The 19,301-nt window shown below is 38.3% G+C and overlaps 1 protein-coding gene across 1 annotated transcript in view; it reads left to right on the top strand.

The window, feature by feature from the left end:
• The window catches only part of si:dkey-233k19.3 (dynein axonemal heavy chain 11), a 144,784-nt gene that overhangs the window by 116,618 nt on the left and 8,865 nt on the right, over positions 1-19,301 (top strand). Inside the window, exons 65-76 of the mRNA XM_067449867.1 lie at positions 714-918; positions 4,248-4,412; positions 4,642-4,782; positions 5,093-5,263; positions 5,704-5,826; positions 6,268-6,461; positions 6,594-6,742; positions 6,828-6,955; positions 7,635-7,862; positions 8,058-8,249; positions 11,471-11,590; positions 17,691-17,933. Coding sequence (XP_067305968.1) covers positions 714-918; positions 4,248-4,412; positions 4,642-4,782; positions 5,093-5,263; positions 5,704-5,826; positions 6,268-6,461; positions 6,594-6,742; positions 6,828-6,955; positions 7,635-7,862; positions 8,058-8,249; positions 11,471-11,590; positions 17,691-17,933 — 2,059 coding nt within the window. The remainder of the gene's footprint in view (positions 1-713; positions 919-4,247; positions 4,413-4,641; positions 4,783-5,092; positions 5,264-5,703; positions 5,827-6,267; positions 6,462-6,593; positions 6,743-6,827; positions 6,956-7,634; positions 7,863-8,057; positions 8,250-11,470; positions 11,591-17,690; positions 17,934-19,301) is intronic.

Raw genomic sequence — 19,301 nt, 5'->3', positions numbered from 1 at the left:
TTGTACTACGGGGACACCTACACAGTCTCACTCTTTTGACCCATAACTGTGGCCCGATGTTTAATTTGATTACAAGTTTATTCCGGCGCCTGACCCACACACCAGTCCATTCCTGTGATTAATCCGGCCCGGCCACGGCAGCCATGATGGATCTGGTGCAGCTTCTCGGCTGAAGTTCATTAATAATTGGAATGTTGCAGAGTGTGAAGTAATGAATACTAATTATTCCTTTCATGTCTGACGGAAGAGCATGAGCCAATCCATCAGCTGAGACTTTAATTTGGTGAAGTAATGGTTCTATCAATAGTACATTAATTCCATCTTTTGAAGATATAGAGCCGGAGCGGACCCAGGCCTTGGCGGAACCTTTGGCATGAGAGTTGTTGCCGCTGGCTGACAGGCACAGGGTAATTAGGAAAAAATTAAAAGCCGCCACGTTTGGCCAGCCAGGCCTGATTTAATTGAAATGCAGATTGGGATAAATATTGGCTGCTGGGAATATCATCTTCCAGTTTTATTTAACACCTTTGCCTGTGGTGGCTATTGGGAGCATTTGTCATTCTTTTCTGTTTGCTTCAATTAGGCAGTTGGTGAAACTTGTGTCTAGTGCGGGTGAAATGCGCTTTCTGACTCTTTGCATAGATGTCAAGCTCTTTAGTACGATTTAGTGTAGCTGTGGCCTGGATGCATAACACAATGTGGTGTTTCCACAGGTACATCAGACTGGGTGATAAGGAGTGTGACTATAACAGCGGTTTCCGTCTCCTCCTACACACTAAGGAAGCCAACCCTCACTTCCCCCCAGAGCTGCAGGCCCAGACCACACTTATAAACTTCACAGTGACCCGCACTGGCCTGGAGGAACAGCTCTTGGGGCAGGTGGTCACGCATGAAAGACCTGAGCTGGAGACGATGAAGGTCAGTCAAAGAAGTCAAACATGATTACTTCACAATATATAAAGAAGAGCTAACTAAACTTCATTTGCTTTCCCCAAAGGCAATAACAGAATTTACAAGGCATAATAGTGTTAACGTTTTTGGTAATGGTTAAAGGGTTAGTTCACCCCAAAATTTCTGTAATCATTTGCTTACACTTGTGGTGTTCCAAAACCGTAAGACTTTCATTCATCTTTGGAACACAATGAAGATATTTTTAATAAAATCTTATCTTAACTCTCCATTGATAGCTATGCAACATTCACATAATGAGACTGTAAAACTAATCCATATGAATTGAGCGGTTTAGTTAAAGGTGCCCTAGAATGAAAAATTGAATTAACCTTGCCATAGTGAAATAATAAGAGTTCAGTACATGGACATCACATACTGTGAGTCTCAAACACCATTGCCTCCTACTTCATATGTAAATCTTATGCATGAAAAACGCCACGGAAAAACAAGTGATTCTCAAAATAACGCCACCAGTGACGCAACCGCTGGGAATCATTAATATGTACGCCCCAAAAATTTGCATATGTCCGAACATGTTTATTGTCAGGCGGAACTGACGGAGCTGAATCATCAGGAAAAGAAGCGACACTCGAAGATAGCAAAAACAGCAGCTCTCAGGGAAACAAATGTCATGTTCCAGGCTGTGCAGGGGACGTGAGGACTTTTCATACCCTTCCTAGAGATAAAAAAATGTCAACAGTCATGGTTGATGTTTATTATACACAACAATTTAATTCAAAATCGTCAATTTCAAGCAAGCTTCACTCAGCATCTTAAATTGAAGAAAGCGGCAACTATATTCCTGCAAGCAGTAAGTGGTGATTTATCCACTTATTGACTGTTTAAAAAATTTCTGATTAATTTGAAAGTTTCTTAGAGAGACAGCATTGTCTAGATAATGCAAGATGCCAGTACAGTAACAACTAAACAACTAAACCATACAAAACTAAATAGTGTGTCTAATTACAAATGTTAATATTATTTTGTATTACAAAATACAACCGTAGATATGTTGCTTACAGATTGTTCACGTGATCCTTCTAGCAAACGTCACCTTTTCCACCTTAAGTTAAAACGACAGTCATTTGACAAGGCTATTCATTCTGAAGTAGGCATATAATGTATTTGCATGCTTGTATTTCAGAGTACATCACAGTCACTGCGTAGCCTACATTGTGACTAACGTTATATAAACATGGAATATCGTTGACAAAAAAAGATGAGTCTAAAATGTAGTTTAGAAAATAAAAAATTGAACAAAAACCACTGGTTTTGTCAGAGGGAAAGAAGAGCGTTCATGCTTGCGGTTGCCAGATTTCAGTAATGTAAATCCCCTAATCAGAGCTTTTCTGTGAAAAGAATATGTATACTATCTGCTGTTTTACCTAAACACGTACAATCTGGCAACCATATGCACGCAAGCTCTCTCTCGCACATGATCTGAAAACACCAATAAACAAGTAGGCTGTATTTTATCAATCTCCATTTGAGATGTTCTGCTTAAAGTGTCATTCAGTCTGTCTGTGTTCTGTCAGGACTATCAGGACTTATGAGCCGCTTCACTGAACAACTGAACTGCTGTGTGCTGTGAGCTGCTGAAATAAGCCAATCAGAGCAGAGCTCAACATTAAGATTGAATTTAGGTTTTATTCACATATAAACAATGATCAACGGACATAAACAGAAGCTCAAGCAAACCTGCTTGACGCTCAAGATCAAATCTCACTGCAGAAGTGAGAATGAACCTCATTTATTCTCGCATGTCTCGCATCTCCTGTTTATCATAACTGATATGTGTTGATGAATGTTTATATGTGAATAAAAGCCTAAATTTAATCTGTTTATCATATAAAGTGATCGAGTCTCTTTAGAAAATTTGGACTAAACTGTTAATTTGCTTAAATCATATGGATTAGTTTAACAATCTCATTATGAACTTTATGTGTCAAAGTGTCAGTTGCGTGGATGGTCAATAGAGAGACACAAATAGTTTAGATTGTATTAAAAATATCTTTATTTGTGTTCCGAAGAGGAACGAATTAATGACAGAATTTTCACTTTAGGGTGAACTAATAGCCCTTTAAATATTTATATGAATGCATTTTAGGGGTGTAACAATATATTGTTAATCGATATATCGCGATATAAAAATGTGACGATATGAATGAACAATATGATTCACGATATAGAGATGTTTTATCCATGGCTCAACTTCCTGTATTTATAAGGTATAGTTCACTCAAAAATTCCAAACCAAAAAAAAGATGTTTTATGAAACCTGAGAGATTTCTTTCCTCCATTTAAGGTCCATTTCTCTAACACTTAAAAGATCCAAAATAAAATTATAAAAGCATCGTAAAAATCTAATACTAATCGATTGCTCTAATCCAAATCCACATCTTCTGAAGAGACATGATGGCTTCATGATGATGAACAGATTTACAACGACACGCAGCAAATGCAGATGTTTAAATGTTCAAGAGACACACAACAACAACATGAAGAATATACCATTTTTTAGAGAAGCCAAACATTGTGACTGATTGCGTTGATCATTTGAGGCGCACCCGCTGCCGGAATGACACTCCTCAAAGTCAAAACGCAAACATCATTTAAAGCGGCATCCCTTAAAGTGAAAGCCCAAACATTGCAGCGCAGTGATATTTCTACATTAAACGACCATATATAATGTTGAATAAAATGTATAATAATGTAACAGGGAATATATGTGGGTCCTGATAATAATACAATAATAATATTATTATTTTAATAATAATAGAAAAGTACAAATAAAAAAACCTCTCTACTTTATTTTGGCTTAAAATATTCCGATACATATCGTGAGTATAGTGTTGCCATTTGTATCAAATCGTGACACAAGTGTATCATTACACCCCTAATGCATTTAGCAGACATTTTTATCCAGCGCGACTTACAAAAGAGCAACAAAAGCAGTGAATCAAAGAGCCAACATTATTCGTAATATACAATGCCAGGTTTAGATATCTAGATTAGGAAACAAGCTAGAGACGATGAGAAATGAAGTGATGAAATTGTGTGTGTGTGTGTGTGTGTGTGGAGATTGGGAGATTGGGAATGGGAGATTTTCAAACTTGAATCTTTACATTTTAAAATTTTTTTTGCAATATTTGTGAATGTCTCCCAATTGTTCAGGTATCCATTTCTACAATGTTTTATATATTTTTCCTATTGAATACTAAATGTAATTTCTACAATGTAATTTTAGCAAAACAACATTATCAAGCACTAACCTTCTCCGTCTTTGATTACTTCAGTTGGAGTTGAGCACTCAGCAGAACTTGTGTCAGATTGAGCTGAAGAGACTAGAGGATGAGCTCCTGAGCAAACTGTCAACGGCAGAAGGAAACTTCCTGGGAGATACAGCCTTAGTGGAGCAGCTAGAATATACTAAGAACACCGCCAGACACATCCATAACAAGGTATGATACTCACTGTCTATTTAGATCATTTTGTTGTTGTTTACTCAGGTCCAATGTGTTGAAATTGAAATGTTTGTATAATAAAGTGTAATTACAACAATGAAATATGGAATGAAACTCTGTGTCCGTTCCAAAAGTGTGATTTCATAAATGGTTAAATTGTTGTATACATTTATTTGAGAACTTGTTTCTGGCTGTATATCTCAACAATGGTTTGCTGTTTACGAAGGCTATTGCAGCTCGAGAGAATGAGAAAAAGACCAATGAGGCACGAGATCTCTACCGGCCAACGGCTGAGAGAGCCGCCCTACTCTACTTCACTATTAAAGAACTCCACAACGTTAACCCCATGTACCAATACTCCCTCAAGGTAACGCACTACACTAAAATAGTCTATGCTATTTTTAGTGAAAATGCACAGTTGTTTCCCTGAGTATTTCCTGTACAGTACCTACATTACTGTTCAAAAGTTTGGGGTCTGTAAGGTTTTTTTATATATATTTGTGAAAGAAGTCTCCAATGCTCACTAGGAAAGCATTTATTTAAACAAACCCCATTGACAAGTCAGATTGAGTGTTGATATATTTTTTTTTTCATCCAGCTCCTTTTGTTTGGTTTTATTTTTTATTTTTTATCATATTTTTAGGAAATGCTATTTTGAATAATCTTTTACATTTAAGGCCTTCAACAAAGTGTTCCTCAAAGCCATTGCGAGAGCTCCATGTGATGAAGACGTGTCAGTGCGTGTTTCATCTCTGACCGAGGCCATCACCCAATCGGCCCTTCAGTACACCTGCCAGGGGCTGTTCCAGAGGGACCGACTCACCTTCCTCACCCACACCGCCCTCCAGGTGAGTGGGACGGGATGCCGGCAGAATAGAAACACCTCCCATCCACCCACCACCACCTCCTCCCTTCCTCCTCCTGCACTTTGTCATTCGCATCAATCACTCCACATTTCTGCCCTTACATTAAGTTCCATTAGGCCCTGTCAGTGGAGTCAGGTCCGTTCCTATTGATTAACTCTCACAGCCCAGGCACCCCTCTCCCTCAACTGGTCAGCTCTGACAGGAGGGTGGGCCACAGTGGCAGAATGCAAATACCTGTCAGGACAGCACCTGTTTTCCCTGCTGCTGTCTGTCTCCACCGCCTGTCCTTCACACGTCCACATCAAACAGAGTAAAGCTGTTCCAGGACCCGCTTGTCCTTCTCTGATGGATGGAGACATCTGTATTCAAAAGACCTGAGGTCTAATGTCATCATTACTTTGCACCTCTGGTCTTTTATTTAGATTCTTCTGACGAGGGGCTCCATTGAGGTTCAGGATCTGGAACTTCTGTTACGATTTCCTGTAGAAGTTTGTCAGAGCAGTCCCGTCAGCTTCCTGTCTCCACAGGCCTGGGGTGTCATTAGGGTAAGAACTGCCTGTGCCTGGAAATCACACTCTTTCATATTTTTTCCGATGCCATTTAGTATTGCCTTTTAGAAAATGATCAGTTGGAAGTACCTTTTCGACCTCTAAATAAGTTAACTCATCTCGCCCGGGTTTTTTTTAAACGATTCTATGTGAAGGACCCCCAAATATATATGAGACCATTTATACTTTATGTGGACATAAAACAACAAGTATGTATGACAACAAGTGTTATAAAGATGAGGCTAAGAAAATTATAATTTCCATTTTTGTGTGAACTATTCCTATACCCGTGTAAAAGGGGTTCTTATTTTAAGACATGTGAATATTTATAGTAAATATATGCAGCATATATGCTATAGAGACATGTAATATTACAATGTTGTGAAATGCATTTGAACATTGCGGAATTTTTGAAGATTGTTCCTTTTTTCACTGCAGAGCTTGTCCATGCTGGATGCATTTAGGGGTCTGGACAGGGATGTGGAAGGTTCTGCCAAACGTTGGAGGAAGCTGGTGGAGTCAGAGTGTCCAGAAAGAGAACGTCTCCCTCAGGACTGGAAGAATAAGAGTCCCCTCCAGAGACTCATCATTCTCAGAGCCATTCGGCCTGACAGGATGACCTACGCTCTCCGGTAATGTGTGCTTCAGAAAACAACCAATATCAGACTAAAATTTAACTTTAAAATTAGCTGGAGCTGGCCAGGTTTGAAACACCAATGTTTTGGTTTTTAAATATTGTCTTTATGTATTTTACACCATAACAGAAGTTTCATTGAGGACAGTTTGGGTTCCAAGTATATGGATGTTGGTCGGATGGAGTTTGAAAAGTGTTTTGAGGAGTGCAGTCCCTCTACACCTGTGTTTTTCATCCTTTCTCCTGGAGTCAACCCTGTCAAGGATGTAGAAACACTTGGTACACAGAAAATACATTTACACAAGACACTTAGCCTAACTTGTAACATAATCAGAGTATTAACCCAATAATATCTATGTACTAGGGCTGAAGCTTGGCTTTACCACAGACCAGGGGAACCTTCTTAATGTGTCCTTGGGTCAAGGACAAGAGATTGTGGCTGAGAGAGCATTGGCGACAGCAGCTAAAAGAGGACACTGGGTCATACTGCAGGTACATTTTTGATCCAATGTCAAGAAAAACAACAACACTATTGCGAAATGACAGCGTATCCATTAACTAATCTCACACGACTAAACCTTACTTTTTCCCTCTTGCAATAATTAATTCCAAAAATGATGTCACGTATGTTGGGTTTATGTATATCCCAGCCACAGCACAGGCCGTTATGCTTCAAGGTCTTAATGTGGCATTTCTTTGTTGTTTAGAATCTAGTATTCCTGTAATTCTTGTCTTTTATGAGTTTAATAAAGAACTCGGTCTCGTCTTCTGTCTAAACATACCGTCATCTTTAATGAATGATCAACTTTTACGTATGCCAGGTAAATGCAAATGTTTCCATTGCAGTTTTGCGAAACGTTCCTTTTTTCCTTTTGCCATTATAGGATTATAGGTGTTTTTTTACATTTGCGCGTTTCCATTGGGCGTATTTTCAATTCACAATTTTAATCGGCACATTTTGTAGGGTAATGGAAACGCGTTTAAAGTTTTTATCATTCAACACCTAGAAAAAATAGCCCTGAAGAAGCCTATCCCAACTTATTTATCTTGGATACTCTGCAAATCTTTTACATTTTGAACATTTTTTTTCAAATACCTCTTTATTGTTTTCCTCCATGGTGTGAACATACCTTTATATGGTTTTGTATATTTATTAATTTTTCTGTTTCAGAATGTCCATCTGCTGCCACAGTGGTTGGGTCGTCTAGAGGAGCTGTTGGAGAACACAGGCAGCAATGCTCACTCAAACTACAGAGTGTTTATGAGTGGAGAACCGGTCCCCAGCCCCCATGAGCACCTGATCCCTCGCACCATCCTGGAGAATGGCCTCAAACTCACTACTGAACCGCCCACTGGCATGAACTCCAGCCTACATGCAGCTCTGGACAACTTCAACCAGGTCTTTTCTACATAGACAAAACCAATAAATGCACACGTAAAATAATCTGATGTTTTGCTTGACTTTACTATTATTCTAAAAAAAAGAGAAAACTAGTAATAATTTAGAATGAAGTGACTAAAAAAAGGGTGTCTAAAGTTTTGACTTGTAATTAATGTAAATTTGTTCCTCGTCTTTTTTGTTGTTGTCTTACAGGATACTCTGGAAATGTGTTCTTGTGAGCAGGAGTTTAAAGGACTCGTATTCTCACTGTGTTACTTCCATGCCTGTGTGAGTGAGAGGAGGAAGTTTGGGCCTCTGGGTTGGAACCAACCATACCCATTCAACAATGGAGATCTAACCATCTCTGCCAGTGTCCTGTACAACTACTTGGAGGCTAATACTAAAGTAAGATAACAGTATTTATTACACTGATGAAAAAGTATAATGATTACATCATAATATCACTGTCTTCACAAAGAATTTAATATTTTTTATTCAACATGGATTTATTAAATTTATCCAAGCTTTATAATGGCAGTGACTGTTTTGCTGTTTTTGAATTCCAAGTAGTAGGGCTTGGCCCAAAGAAATTATCACAATATAATTTTCCATATCAGTTGATATCGATAAGTATCACGATAAATGTAAAATCTTTATTTCTATAAAGTTTAAAGGCATATTTTTGCTCCTGAGTAAAAAATGTAGAAAACAGACAGTTAACTGTTTTAAACTATCCTTTATTGTCAAAACATGACAAACACTTCCCAAACAGGTGAACAATTTATTTAAAATGAGGTAGATTTATTTATTAAAATCTTAACTGTGGTCAGCATTTTTTTACTCAACACTATATATCAATAATATGATTGATTATATATACTTAATTGTGTAAGTAGTAAAACACAAAAAACACAAACGGCCAAAAAAAAAGCATTTTAAATTGAGAAACATTTTGGGTCCCCCTTCTCTTGCCTCACAGTGGATTGGTCCACCGTGCATCTCACAAACACACGCACCTCACCAACAGTGGGTTGGTCGGGAGAGGAGGGAGAGAGCGAAGTTCAGTATTTGTGGATCTCCAGTAAGGGCTGTCTAGTCTATTTTATTCATTTTAAACATCGGATAAAATGATTTCTCTCTTGATACAGGCGATGCTGAGTCATTAATACATCACCAAAGACAAACAATTATGATAGCGAACATGTACAAGTCCGATGGTTTAGTGATTATAGTTTGGTAATGTTAGCTTGTTGTAAGTCACCCACTACAACTAACAAGGTGATAAGCCTGTGTGTGAATGTAGTTAATGTAGATTTACCGCTGTGTTGGGCTCAATTATATGGAAGATATTATATGGAGTTATATGGAAGAACTTCGAAGAAGCACGATAATGTAATAATTAAATTCCGTGTGGTGAACCTATGATAAGCAGTCCACGTACGTCGCTCTGTTTTATGTCGGATGGGATAGCCAAAATATCTCCAGTGAAGTTGAGCAAACTAATTTGTCAACGATTTCTGTCTTCCGAGCTGGTTGTGAGCTGGTCGTTTTCTTCACTCTCTCTCATTTTTATCGCTCCACACCAATCCTCCAAGCCTGTCAGCCACAGACTGTAAACAACACCGCGTGCAGCACCCAGAAGCCCGGTCTGCAATACGTATGCGCAGCATTGCGCATAGCGCGTAAGCTTTATATCCAGAATTTATCGAACTGTTGTTATCGTTTTATCACCTACATAAAAGTGCATCTGTCCGTCATATAACTGGTCCACACGGCTCCGGGGGGTTAATAAAGGCCCTCTGAAGCGAAACCTTGCATTTGTGTAAGAAAAATATCCATATTTAAAGCTTAATAAATTAAATTATCTAGCTTCCAGCCGATCGCCTTCTGTATTTAACTTACAGGAAAAGTGTAGTGCCTCTAGCAGTTCAAAAAATTATTATGCTATGTCTGATGAGCGTAACTGGTATAAATGATATGTATTTTAAAGGGGACAGAGCACACAGTCTCGTGTTAATCTTGAGTACCTATAGAGTAGTATCGCATCCTTAATATCTCAGAAGAGTTTTTTTTATCAGATTTATGAAAGACAGATACGCTGTACCGATTGTTTCCGGAAAAATGCAGAGCTTGTGAAGGTGTGCAGTGGGCGGAACTAAAGAGTCTAGAGCATACACACACACACACACACACACACACACACACACACACACACACACACACACACAATACATCATCACATTAACTTTTGATTCACTATACGTTTGTGTTGTTCACACTTTTGCACTGATTGCCAACAAAACAAAGACATTTAATGCAGTTTTACTTACTGCGGGCGGTAGGCGGGGCGGTTGGGGCGGCAGTGACTCAGTGACTTGCATGGCTGACACCGCCGTCGCTGTATGAATTTGAGGCAATATGTTAAGTGCTTTGGATGGCCATAGGGTCTGTTGAAAGCACTATATAAATGCAGTCCATTTACCATTACCACCTGCAGTTTCGACTCGTGACCGGGATCTTTTATTGCAGGGACCGCTCCATCTTTCAGTTTCAAACATTTCAAAACACTCTTCTTTAGTGACGTTGTTGATTTCGTGGTCTAAAAACAAAATGACAACTCTGCCGATGGTTTTCATAACCTGAACAAAGCTCGATAATGGGCGTGCTCTTGCTAATGTGCTCACATGCTCATCCAGGAGAAGAAAAGTTTAGTTTTAATCTCAAATTCTTACTTTGATCATGTTCTGTGTAAATTTTCAGTGACGAACTCTGAGCTGTTTGTAAACTTCTAGACTATTTTAACTTTTAAATTAAATTTATTTGTCACTCAATGCCATCTCTTTTTTTCACAGTGCTGTATTATTTCATCACACAAGGCGAGCAATCACAATACTTACTGTATCATGTTTTTCCTTTCATGCATTGCTCTGGCTACAACCAATTATGGCAGCTCTAGATTTCACCCCTCCCCTCCATAAAAAAACGAATGTCCTTCATTATGTTAACAAAACAGTAACCTGTATGTGCGTACACTGAGGATTCATTAGGCGGCAAATGAAGCGTCATGCTAAATGTAATTACACGCGTTGTGCGTGACACCTTACAACGCTTTATAAGTGATCACTGCAATTAGAGCTGATGAAAGAAGCAATTTGCAAAACAATACAGGTACAAATGATGGTGAACCTCTAGCGTCTGTCATTGACACACGCTCACTTGTTCTTCTCTCCTTTACAATTACACATCATACGCTCTTTTCTCAGGCCAGACTTATGCCAAGCACATCATAAGTTCAGGAAGAGCTTGACCTTTGATTGAATTATACATTAAATAGATTGTCATTTTTTGTCGGGTATAATATGAGAGCCATTTCAAATAAAAAGTATCACTACAGAATTTTCCCACCTTGCAACATCAGTCCCTCACCTCATACTTTTGAGAAAAACCATGCATCCATGTTCCACCATTTAGCAGAAAGCCCTTGTAGCAGTTTTATCCATGTTTTTTTTCCATGATAGATCTTGCAAACCTGGCTAAAAATAGTGCTGTAGGTATTAAAAACAGGACGCTGAGGGATCAGTTTGAGCTGGAGTTTTGACATTTTGGTGTGCTCGTGTGTGGCTCAGGTACCGTGGGAGGATCTGTGTTATCTGTTCAGAGAGATCATATATGGAGGTCACATCACTGATGAGTGGGACAGGAAGCTCTGCCGTACGTACCTCCAGGAGTTCATCAATCCCAAGATGGTAAAGACATTCAGAGCACTGCAATATACTGCACCACATCACACTATATATCATATGATTATATCATCTGATTTTGTTTCAAGACAGAATTAATGTAGATTTCAAAGCCATACAGCTGATAACAAATGTTTAAGAGGTAGAATTTGAAGTTGCGTGAGCATTGGCTCAACAAATTAAGAAATTAATTTCTAAAGGGGCAGCAAGATGTAATTATATGCAGGTATTTTTAAAAAAAAGTACACTGTAAAACACATATGTACACAAACTGCATTGGATCAAATTATAAATTCAAATATTAATAAAGTGCAACCAAACCATCTAACTTAATTAAAATGCTAGACAGACATACAATCAATATATGTATTTTTCTCCTCGATAACATTTGTTTTTTAGTGAAGAATTAAGTTGTGGTTAATACATTTACCTATATCAACATTTTTTATAAATAATAAAGTTTTGAAATATATACAGGGTTTCCGCAGGCTTTAAAAAGACTTGATTCACCCTTACAGAAATGAAAACCTTAAAAAGGTCTTAAATCAGAGCAGAAAGTCTTCAGTTCATGAAGGCATCACATTAAAATTTGTATGCATTGCAAAAAATGTTCTTCCTCAGTATTTTTGTGCTGTTTTCCAATATAGATATCTAAACATCTTAAAATCAAGATGCATTTACTTGAAAGGCAAAATAAAGTCCTGAAAAACTGAACAAAATTAAATAAGTTTATGCTGGTGAAAAAAACATCAAGGATGCTTTGCCACAAGCAGGAACTGCAGGAGCAACTATGGATGCAATATATTCATGGTAGCCATTGGTGGCAGTGTGGTCAGTGCTGGTATTATTGGATATCCCTCTGCATCTTCAGCAGGTTTCTCCCCTCTTATGAGCGTTTCGCCCCTTAACCTGAGTGGGGCAGCGAAGATCAGATTAGCCTTCAACTGCAGAGGGATTACAACTGCAATCTCTCATTACCCTCAACCACCTTGAGCTAGTCTCTGTTGCTGCTGCTCTGTTGCTCTCCCCAATGGCCTTTCTCGGTCATTTAGGTTCAAACCCAAGCTTCTGTAAGAAATAGCACACAGATGTAGCTGGAAACCCACGGAAGCTGACTTCCTTAGGAAGTAAAGTTGCATTCCAAATTTTAAAAGAAGCCTCGTCAAACAGATCTTAATACTTAGGCTTCTTCAACTCATAAGAGATGGCCAGCCTATCCTCCCAGGGTACAGTCAGCTCCACTACCAAGATAGTTGTTATGCTCCTGGACAGAAGAACCATGTCTGGTCGAAGTTTATTCAACGCCACCTCTTCTATAAAGGCAAGCTTCTTTTTAAGGTCAACTTGCATATCCCAGCCAGAAGCTTCATACAAAATACAGGGTGGAGCACTGTCAGTTCTTTTTAACTTTGGAACCTTGTTTCCTTGCCTTAGGAAACTGACTCCTCTGGGCGACGGTGCCTGATATTTATTGGCTTTAACCCTCTGTAAGTCGGCCCATTTGGCAATTACAACGAGGACCTTATCATGTCTCCATCCATAGCGTCCTTCTCCCAGTGCCTTGGGACATGCTGTCAAGATGTGGTTCAGGGTACACAGGGCTGCTCCACACTGCTTGTAAAATGGATCCTCGTCTTTGCCCCAGATCTTTAGGTTGTTTGGAGTTGTTAATAGGTCAGCTACTGCATGCAAGAGGAAGGTTAACTTGCCCTGGTCAACACTCCACACTGTAAAAGATGTGTGGTGGTTTTTGTTGGTTTAACTTAAAAAAGTAAGTAACCTGGTTGCCTTAAAATGTTGAGTTTATTGAAATTAAAAATTTGAGTTGATACAATGAAGGAAATTAGTTTAATAAATAGAAATTCAAAATATTTTTGTATGTGAACCATGTGACAAAATGTGATAAATCATGAAAATAGCACAATTTGGCATGTTTCACTGTGTCATCAGAAATAACACCCACATTATTACCCAATATGCTTACAAAATATTTTAATAATCTTTTAATAAAGGTTGTCGGATCTCAAAACATTTTCATTGTATTAACTCAAAATTTTATTTTCAATGAAATCAAAATTTTAAGGCAACCAGGTTACTTTTTTTCCACATAATTTTTACAGTGCACAGATCCTTCCAGGAAAAGATAAATTAATTCAATGGAAATTCATTGATTTGAATTAATTTCACAAATTATTGACAGAGATTTGTTCTTTATTTATTTATAAACTCACTTCATTTTGATCAATTTCACAATTCAAGAGTTCATTTTGTATTTCCAGTAAATGCATCTGGATTGTGATCAGAAGGTTCAGTAAAAGTTATTTCCATAATCTAGCGGATTGGAGCAGTGATACAAGCTTCTTTTTTTGTAAAAGCAATTAAAAGGTAATGGATATCTGTTAGAAATTTTATTTTCAAACTCTAAAGTGTTAACTTGTGTTTCTCCCTAGACATTTACAGTCCATTTAGATAACATATTGATGTATTGAGTTCCCTTTTATTTCTTCATTTTATTTCTTAAAGTCTTACATTTACCTTCATACAACCTATAGTTATGGTTCTGATAATATTATATAGTAGGCCTTTGAATATTTTGTTGGACAGTCAGCGGTGGGCCGAAAAGGTTGAGAACCATTGATGTACACTCATCTAGCAGAGGCTTTAATCAAAGCAACTTACAAGTGACTGATGTTACAACAAAAGCAATTCTTAGTTGGAACAGTAATAGCTGGTATCTAAGGAGATGTACTGTAGACGAGACACTGTAAAGCCCTGGTCTTAATAGCAAGGAATGGATGTAATTGTCTGATGTTACAGCAAACGTCTGAGTACAACACATTACTAACAAAGAAAAAAAGATGTGTGTGGTAGGGGAACTTCTATCCATTGTTTTTTGATTGGATTTTGAGATGTGGGCATTGCACTCAAAAGTGGTGGCAGATGAATGCGAGCATGCAGGTGCAGGATTAAATTAAAGAAAATGTAATAAATTATTATAATACAATAGATATGGTAAACTGTGATTTCATGGTGACTTTAAGTCATACTGTGAGGAATAGCAGTTGTGAGTTAAAGTCACATTTGTGACATATAAAGTCAGAATAACCTTTTCAAATGGTTATCTCTGTGGTGAAATCCTGCTTTCATTTTTTTGGTAGCTTTTTAGGGGGAATGTAGATTTCTAAATGGGTAAGGCTAGCTAAATCTAGATGATCTAAATGCTTCTTTCATGTTCTGCAGATAAAATCATGTCAAAATGAGATTATAATGCGTGTTTGTTGACCTCACGCAACTACCATTGAACATAAATCAGGTTTGAACATGTAAATACTGTAGCTGTATGAGGCTCTCTAGTGGTGAGGATCTACATTACATCACACCACCACACAATTTTCCTTGTGATGCAGTATTAAAGCACATAATATCAAAAGAGAAAATTCATGTATCAACACTATAGACCTTACTGTATCATATTAGATATGCAAAAGGCCTCTACATTAGCAATCTGGTCAACTTTGCTGAAAACCCTGTTATACACAAACTTCTACAGGTTGTCTGATTGATAGTTTATATTTTTTTAATAAGTAAAAGGCCTTCAACTTCAGGATGTGTTGAATATTTACTGATTTTATAACGTTTATTATCTATTTCTAGTAATTTTTCAAGATGAACTCTTACTGGACTGAAGCAACTTAAGTTTACTTCATAATAAATATATATATTTTTTAGAATCATGTTAAAATATAATAACCATGCTTTTAAGGAACTTTCAAAAAATTGTGAACCTCTGAAGGTGTGATTACGAGTTTGTTGCATTCAAGTGCTTTGTTGTCGGAAAGAACAGGTATCATTGAGGACACAGGTTTATTCTTGCTAATTTATTGGGGAAATAATATTAAAGCCAAAATTGTATTTAGTGTCCCATTCATTGACAACCATAAACATTCACCAAGCTGTATAGATAGTCAGCTTGCTGAATATTCTGGAATTTCGGACAAATAAATGGAGCTTATTTTGGAGTTGGCCCACCCTTTGCAGCTATAACAGCTTCAACTCTTCTGTTTGTTTAATTGTATTTTTTAACCAACATTACAACCATTTACAACCACAAAGGTCAAACAGACAGCAAAAAAAAAAAAAACAAAGCCCGACAATTATAGCCTGACAATCCAGACCCACATCAAGGGGCGGATAAACGGTTGTCTTTCAAACTCCCTCTGCACGCGATTGGATATCGCTACAACCAACCAGAGCAACAAAGGTGAAACGGAGCTAGTTGACAGATTAAACTTTCGCCGTATCCGGTCGGCAAAACTCCGAACACATCTTCCCTTTTTAAGAATGACTTCAGTGTTGTTCTTTGTTCTTTTCTCAGAGAAAAGCTTAACTCCAAGTCTTCCAGAGTCGCGATCAAAGCTGATTTGAAAGACCGCCGTTCGCCAGTTTCTGTGTTTACTAGAAGCACACAAGAGCAACTCGGTCGTCATTATGGCCCCGCCCACCGACTCTATACACGATGTGATTGGCCCGACCAGAGTTTGGTTTTTACAGCTCAGAAGTGTATTGAGAGTTCCTAGACACTCACGGCTTACTCACGACTCAAGATTACATTTGCTGCCACTAGGGTGCGTCTAGATTTCTAGGCTACCACAATTACAGTACTAATAATAATATTAACAATAAGTAAATAAAATAAAACTATGACAGTAGCATTATAATATACCAAACCTCTAAATATTACTTAAAGAAACAGCAATACAATCAAGATATTTGGTCCAGACCTGATGAAAATCTTCAGCTGTTGAGTGAGTGAAGCATGGTAGAAATTCTAATGGAAATATTTCTCTAATAATCTTATGCCATAATTTTAAAGAGGGGGGTTTATCACTGATCCAGGATAAAAATATATTTTTCCTAGTAGCAAAGGCTGGGATGTCAAATAATGGTCTAGAAGATCTGTTTGGCAAATGTCTATTTGGAAGACCTAAAATCAAAAACAAGGGGTCCAGCTTCAACTCTTCTGGGAAGGCTTTCCACACGGTTTAGGAGTGTGTTTATGGGATTTTTTGACCATTCTTCTAGAAGTGCATTTATGAGCTCAGGCCCTGATGTTGGACGAGAAGGCCTGTCTCGCAGTCTCCACTTTAATTCATCCCAAAGGTGTTCTATTAGGTTGAGGTCAGGCCAGTCAAGTTCCTCCACACCAAACTTGCTCATCTGCGTCTTTATGGACCTTGCTTTGTGCACTGTCAACAGGAAGGGGCCTAAGTGGCCAAGCCCAATCCCTACCCCTACCCCTAAAAAACATCACACCATAATCCATAATGGGTATCAAAATTAATTCCAAGCTTCTAAGGGGTAAATACGACTTGAGAGGATGTTCATGTCCAATTTTTAACTAGGAAACTCATATCTACGATAATTCTGATAACACGTGAAGTCAGCATAAATGTAAAAAAAAAAAAAGGTGTATTTTGCTCCGTTTGGGCCTCTGGATAAAATGTTTTATTTCAGATGTTAGGCTTTACAGGGTCAAATGTCTTTTTGGTTCCCACATACTGAAGACACATGTTTGTTTTTGTGATCTGAGCATACATTATGTCTGGACTTAAGTTTAATGCTTAAGTTTTATGAGATCTTAAGCACTTCTGTTCTGAAGTGGTGTCTGTGTGAGGTGATTAAGGCTGTTTTCCAGCAGTGGTCAGGCATGCAGCCCAATGTTTCCTCACCGAGTCTCATTAGGCCCCAGGATGAGCAGCCATCAATCACAGAGTTTATCCTTTAGCCTTTCCACAGCGCTGCATTACTCTCCCAGTGCCCAGCACCAGCCCTGCAATCGATTACCACACACACCTTCATCCGTTAGTGAGGGTTAGTGTGGTGAAATGTTACAAGGCTGATCAAGACAAAATGTAAAGGGGAAAAAAATGTTATTTGCACCCTAAAATCCTGTCATGTCACTTGATTAGATCATGTTTTGTAGCCATTATTTTGCCTACTTCGCCACCTTCAATAGAAATCTAATAGGAAGACTGTCCTCTCATTAGAAACGAAGCTTCTCCCAGTTACTCCATGATCTCTAGAGTGACTTAGCCTCTCTCTCCAGTTTGAAGGGGAGCTGTTCTTTTGTCCTGGTTTTCCAGCACCTCCTGATCTGGACTACATTGGGTATCACAGCTACGTAGATGAGAGATTGCCCTCGGAGAGCCCTGGTCTCTACAGCATGCATCCTAATGCTGAGATTGAGTTTATGACAGCCACGTCTGATGCCCTCTTCAAAACTTTACTGGAACTGCAGCCTAGAGACTCATCCACAGGAGAGGGAGCATCACAGTGCGTCGAGGAGAAGGTAATTTGCAACATTTCAATTTGATTACTAAATAAAAGTATTGATTTTTTTTACTGACTCTAAACTTTTGCACATTTATGTATGCTTTGTTGTGTTGCGTGTGTGTGTGTGTGTGTGTGTTTTATGTATTTATTGCCGTAACACTTTATTTTGATGGTCCATTTTGAACATTCTGCTGACTATGTAACTTTGCAACTACATGTCAACTTATTCTAACCCTAACCTTACCAGAGTCTACTAATACTCTAAGTAATGTTGCACCTACATGTCTACTAACTGTGTTTGTAGAGTATAAGTAGACTCTGGTAAGGTTAGGGTTAGACTAAGTTGCCATGTAGGTGCAACATTACTTAAGGCTGCAACATACTCAGCAAGAACAGAGAAAAAAGTTCTCACACAGGTTTGGGAGTTCTCGCAGCTTGTTCTCGACACATCGCCTGAGCAGCACTTTTTTCTTGCGGGTGTCTGAGAACTATTGTGTGATTGGTCATACATTTAATGTGGGGAAACGCAGATGATCGGCACCTGCTTTTCTCGTGAAGTATGGAATGTACTGCCAGAACAAACTTTATTCTTGTTCTTGCCACCTCGAGAAAACGAACAAATTTCTTTGTTCTTGCAGAGTATGTTCCAAGCTTTAATCAACAGAATGGGCCCTTTATCGATCTAAGCGCATTCTGCAGGTGCCCTATGGGTGTGTCCGAATCCACTTTTGAATGCACGGTTTCAAAGCACTGCTTTGTGAAGCTTCAGAGTATTATGAATCAGCGTATCATGATAAGATCACATGACTTTGTCAATCCGAATCGCTGATTCGATACACTGATTCATACCGGTTTGAAGCTTCACAAAGCTTTGTTTTGAAATCGGCACTAAATAAATAATTGAAAACTAAATAACGATCACGATAGTCGTTATTTAGTTTTTTTTGCACACAAAAACTATTCTCGTCACTTCATAAAATGATTGCAGAACCACTCTCGTGAGATGGACTTTTTAATTATGTCTTTAGTGCCTTTTATGGGTCTTGAGAGAGGAAATGTACTCGCGGCCAATGGAGGGTTCTCTGAGCCATCGGATTTCAACAAAAATATCTTTATTTGTGTTCCGAAGAAGAACAAAGGTCTTACTGGTGTCGAATGATATGAGGATAAGTAAATGTCATTTTTAGGTGAAGTAACCCTTTAACTGCTCTTGGTCCAAAAGGATTGTACCTAGTCTCTTAATGAGTCATGGGTGTGTTTGGACGAAACGTGCAATAAACCAATCAGTGCCATCTCCCATTCCCCCAATCACTTGCACCATGACGGATTCGCTATATACATGGCGGCATTTGCGAGCAGAAATACTGAACGCTACTCCAGAGAG

This window comes from Pseudorasbora parva, chromosome 7 (assembly GCF_024679245.1).
Source record: "Pseudorasbora parva isolate DD20220531a chromosome 7, ASM2467924v1, whole genome shotgun sequence".
Lineage (NCBI taxonomy): Eukaryota > Metazoa > Chordata > Actinopteri > Cypriniformes > Gobionidae > Pseudorasbora > Pseudorasbora parva.
This window is presented reverse-complemented; position numbering and strand designations above follow the sequence as displayed.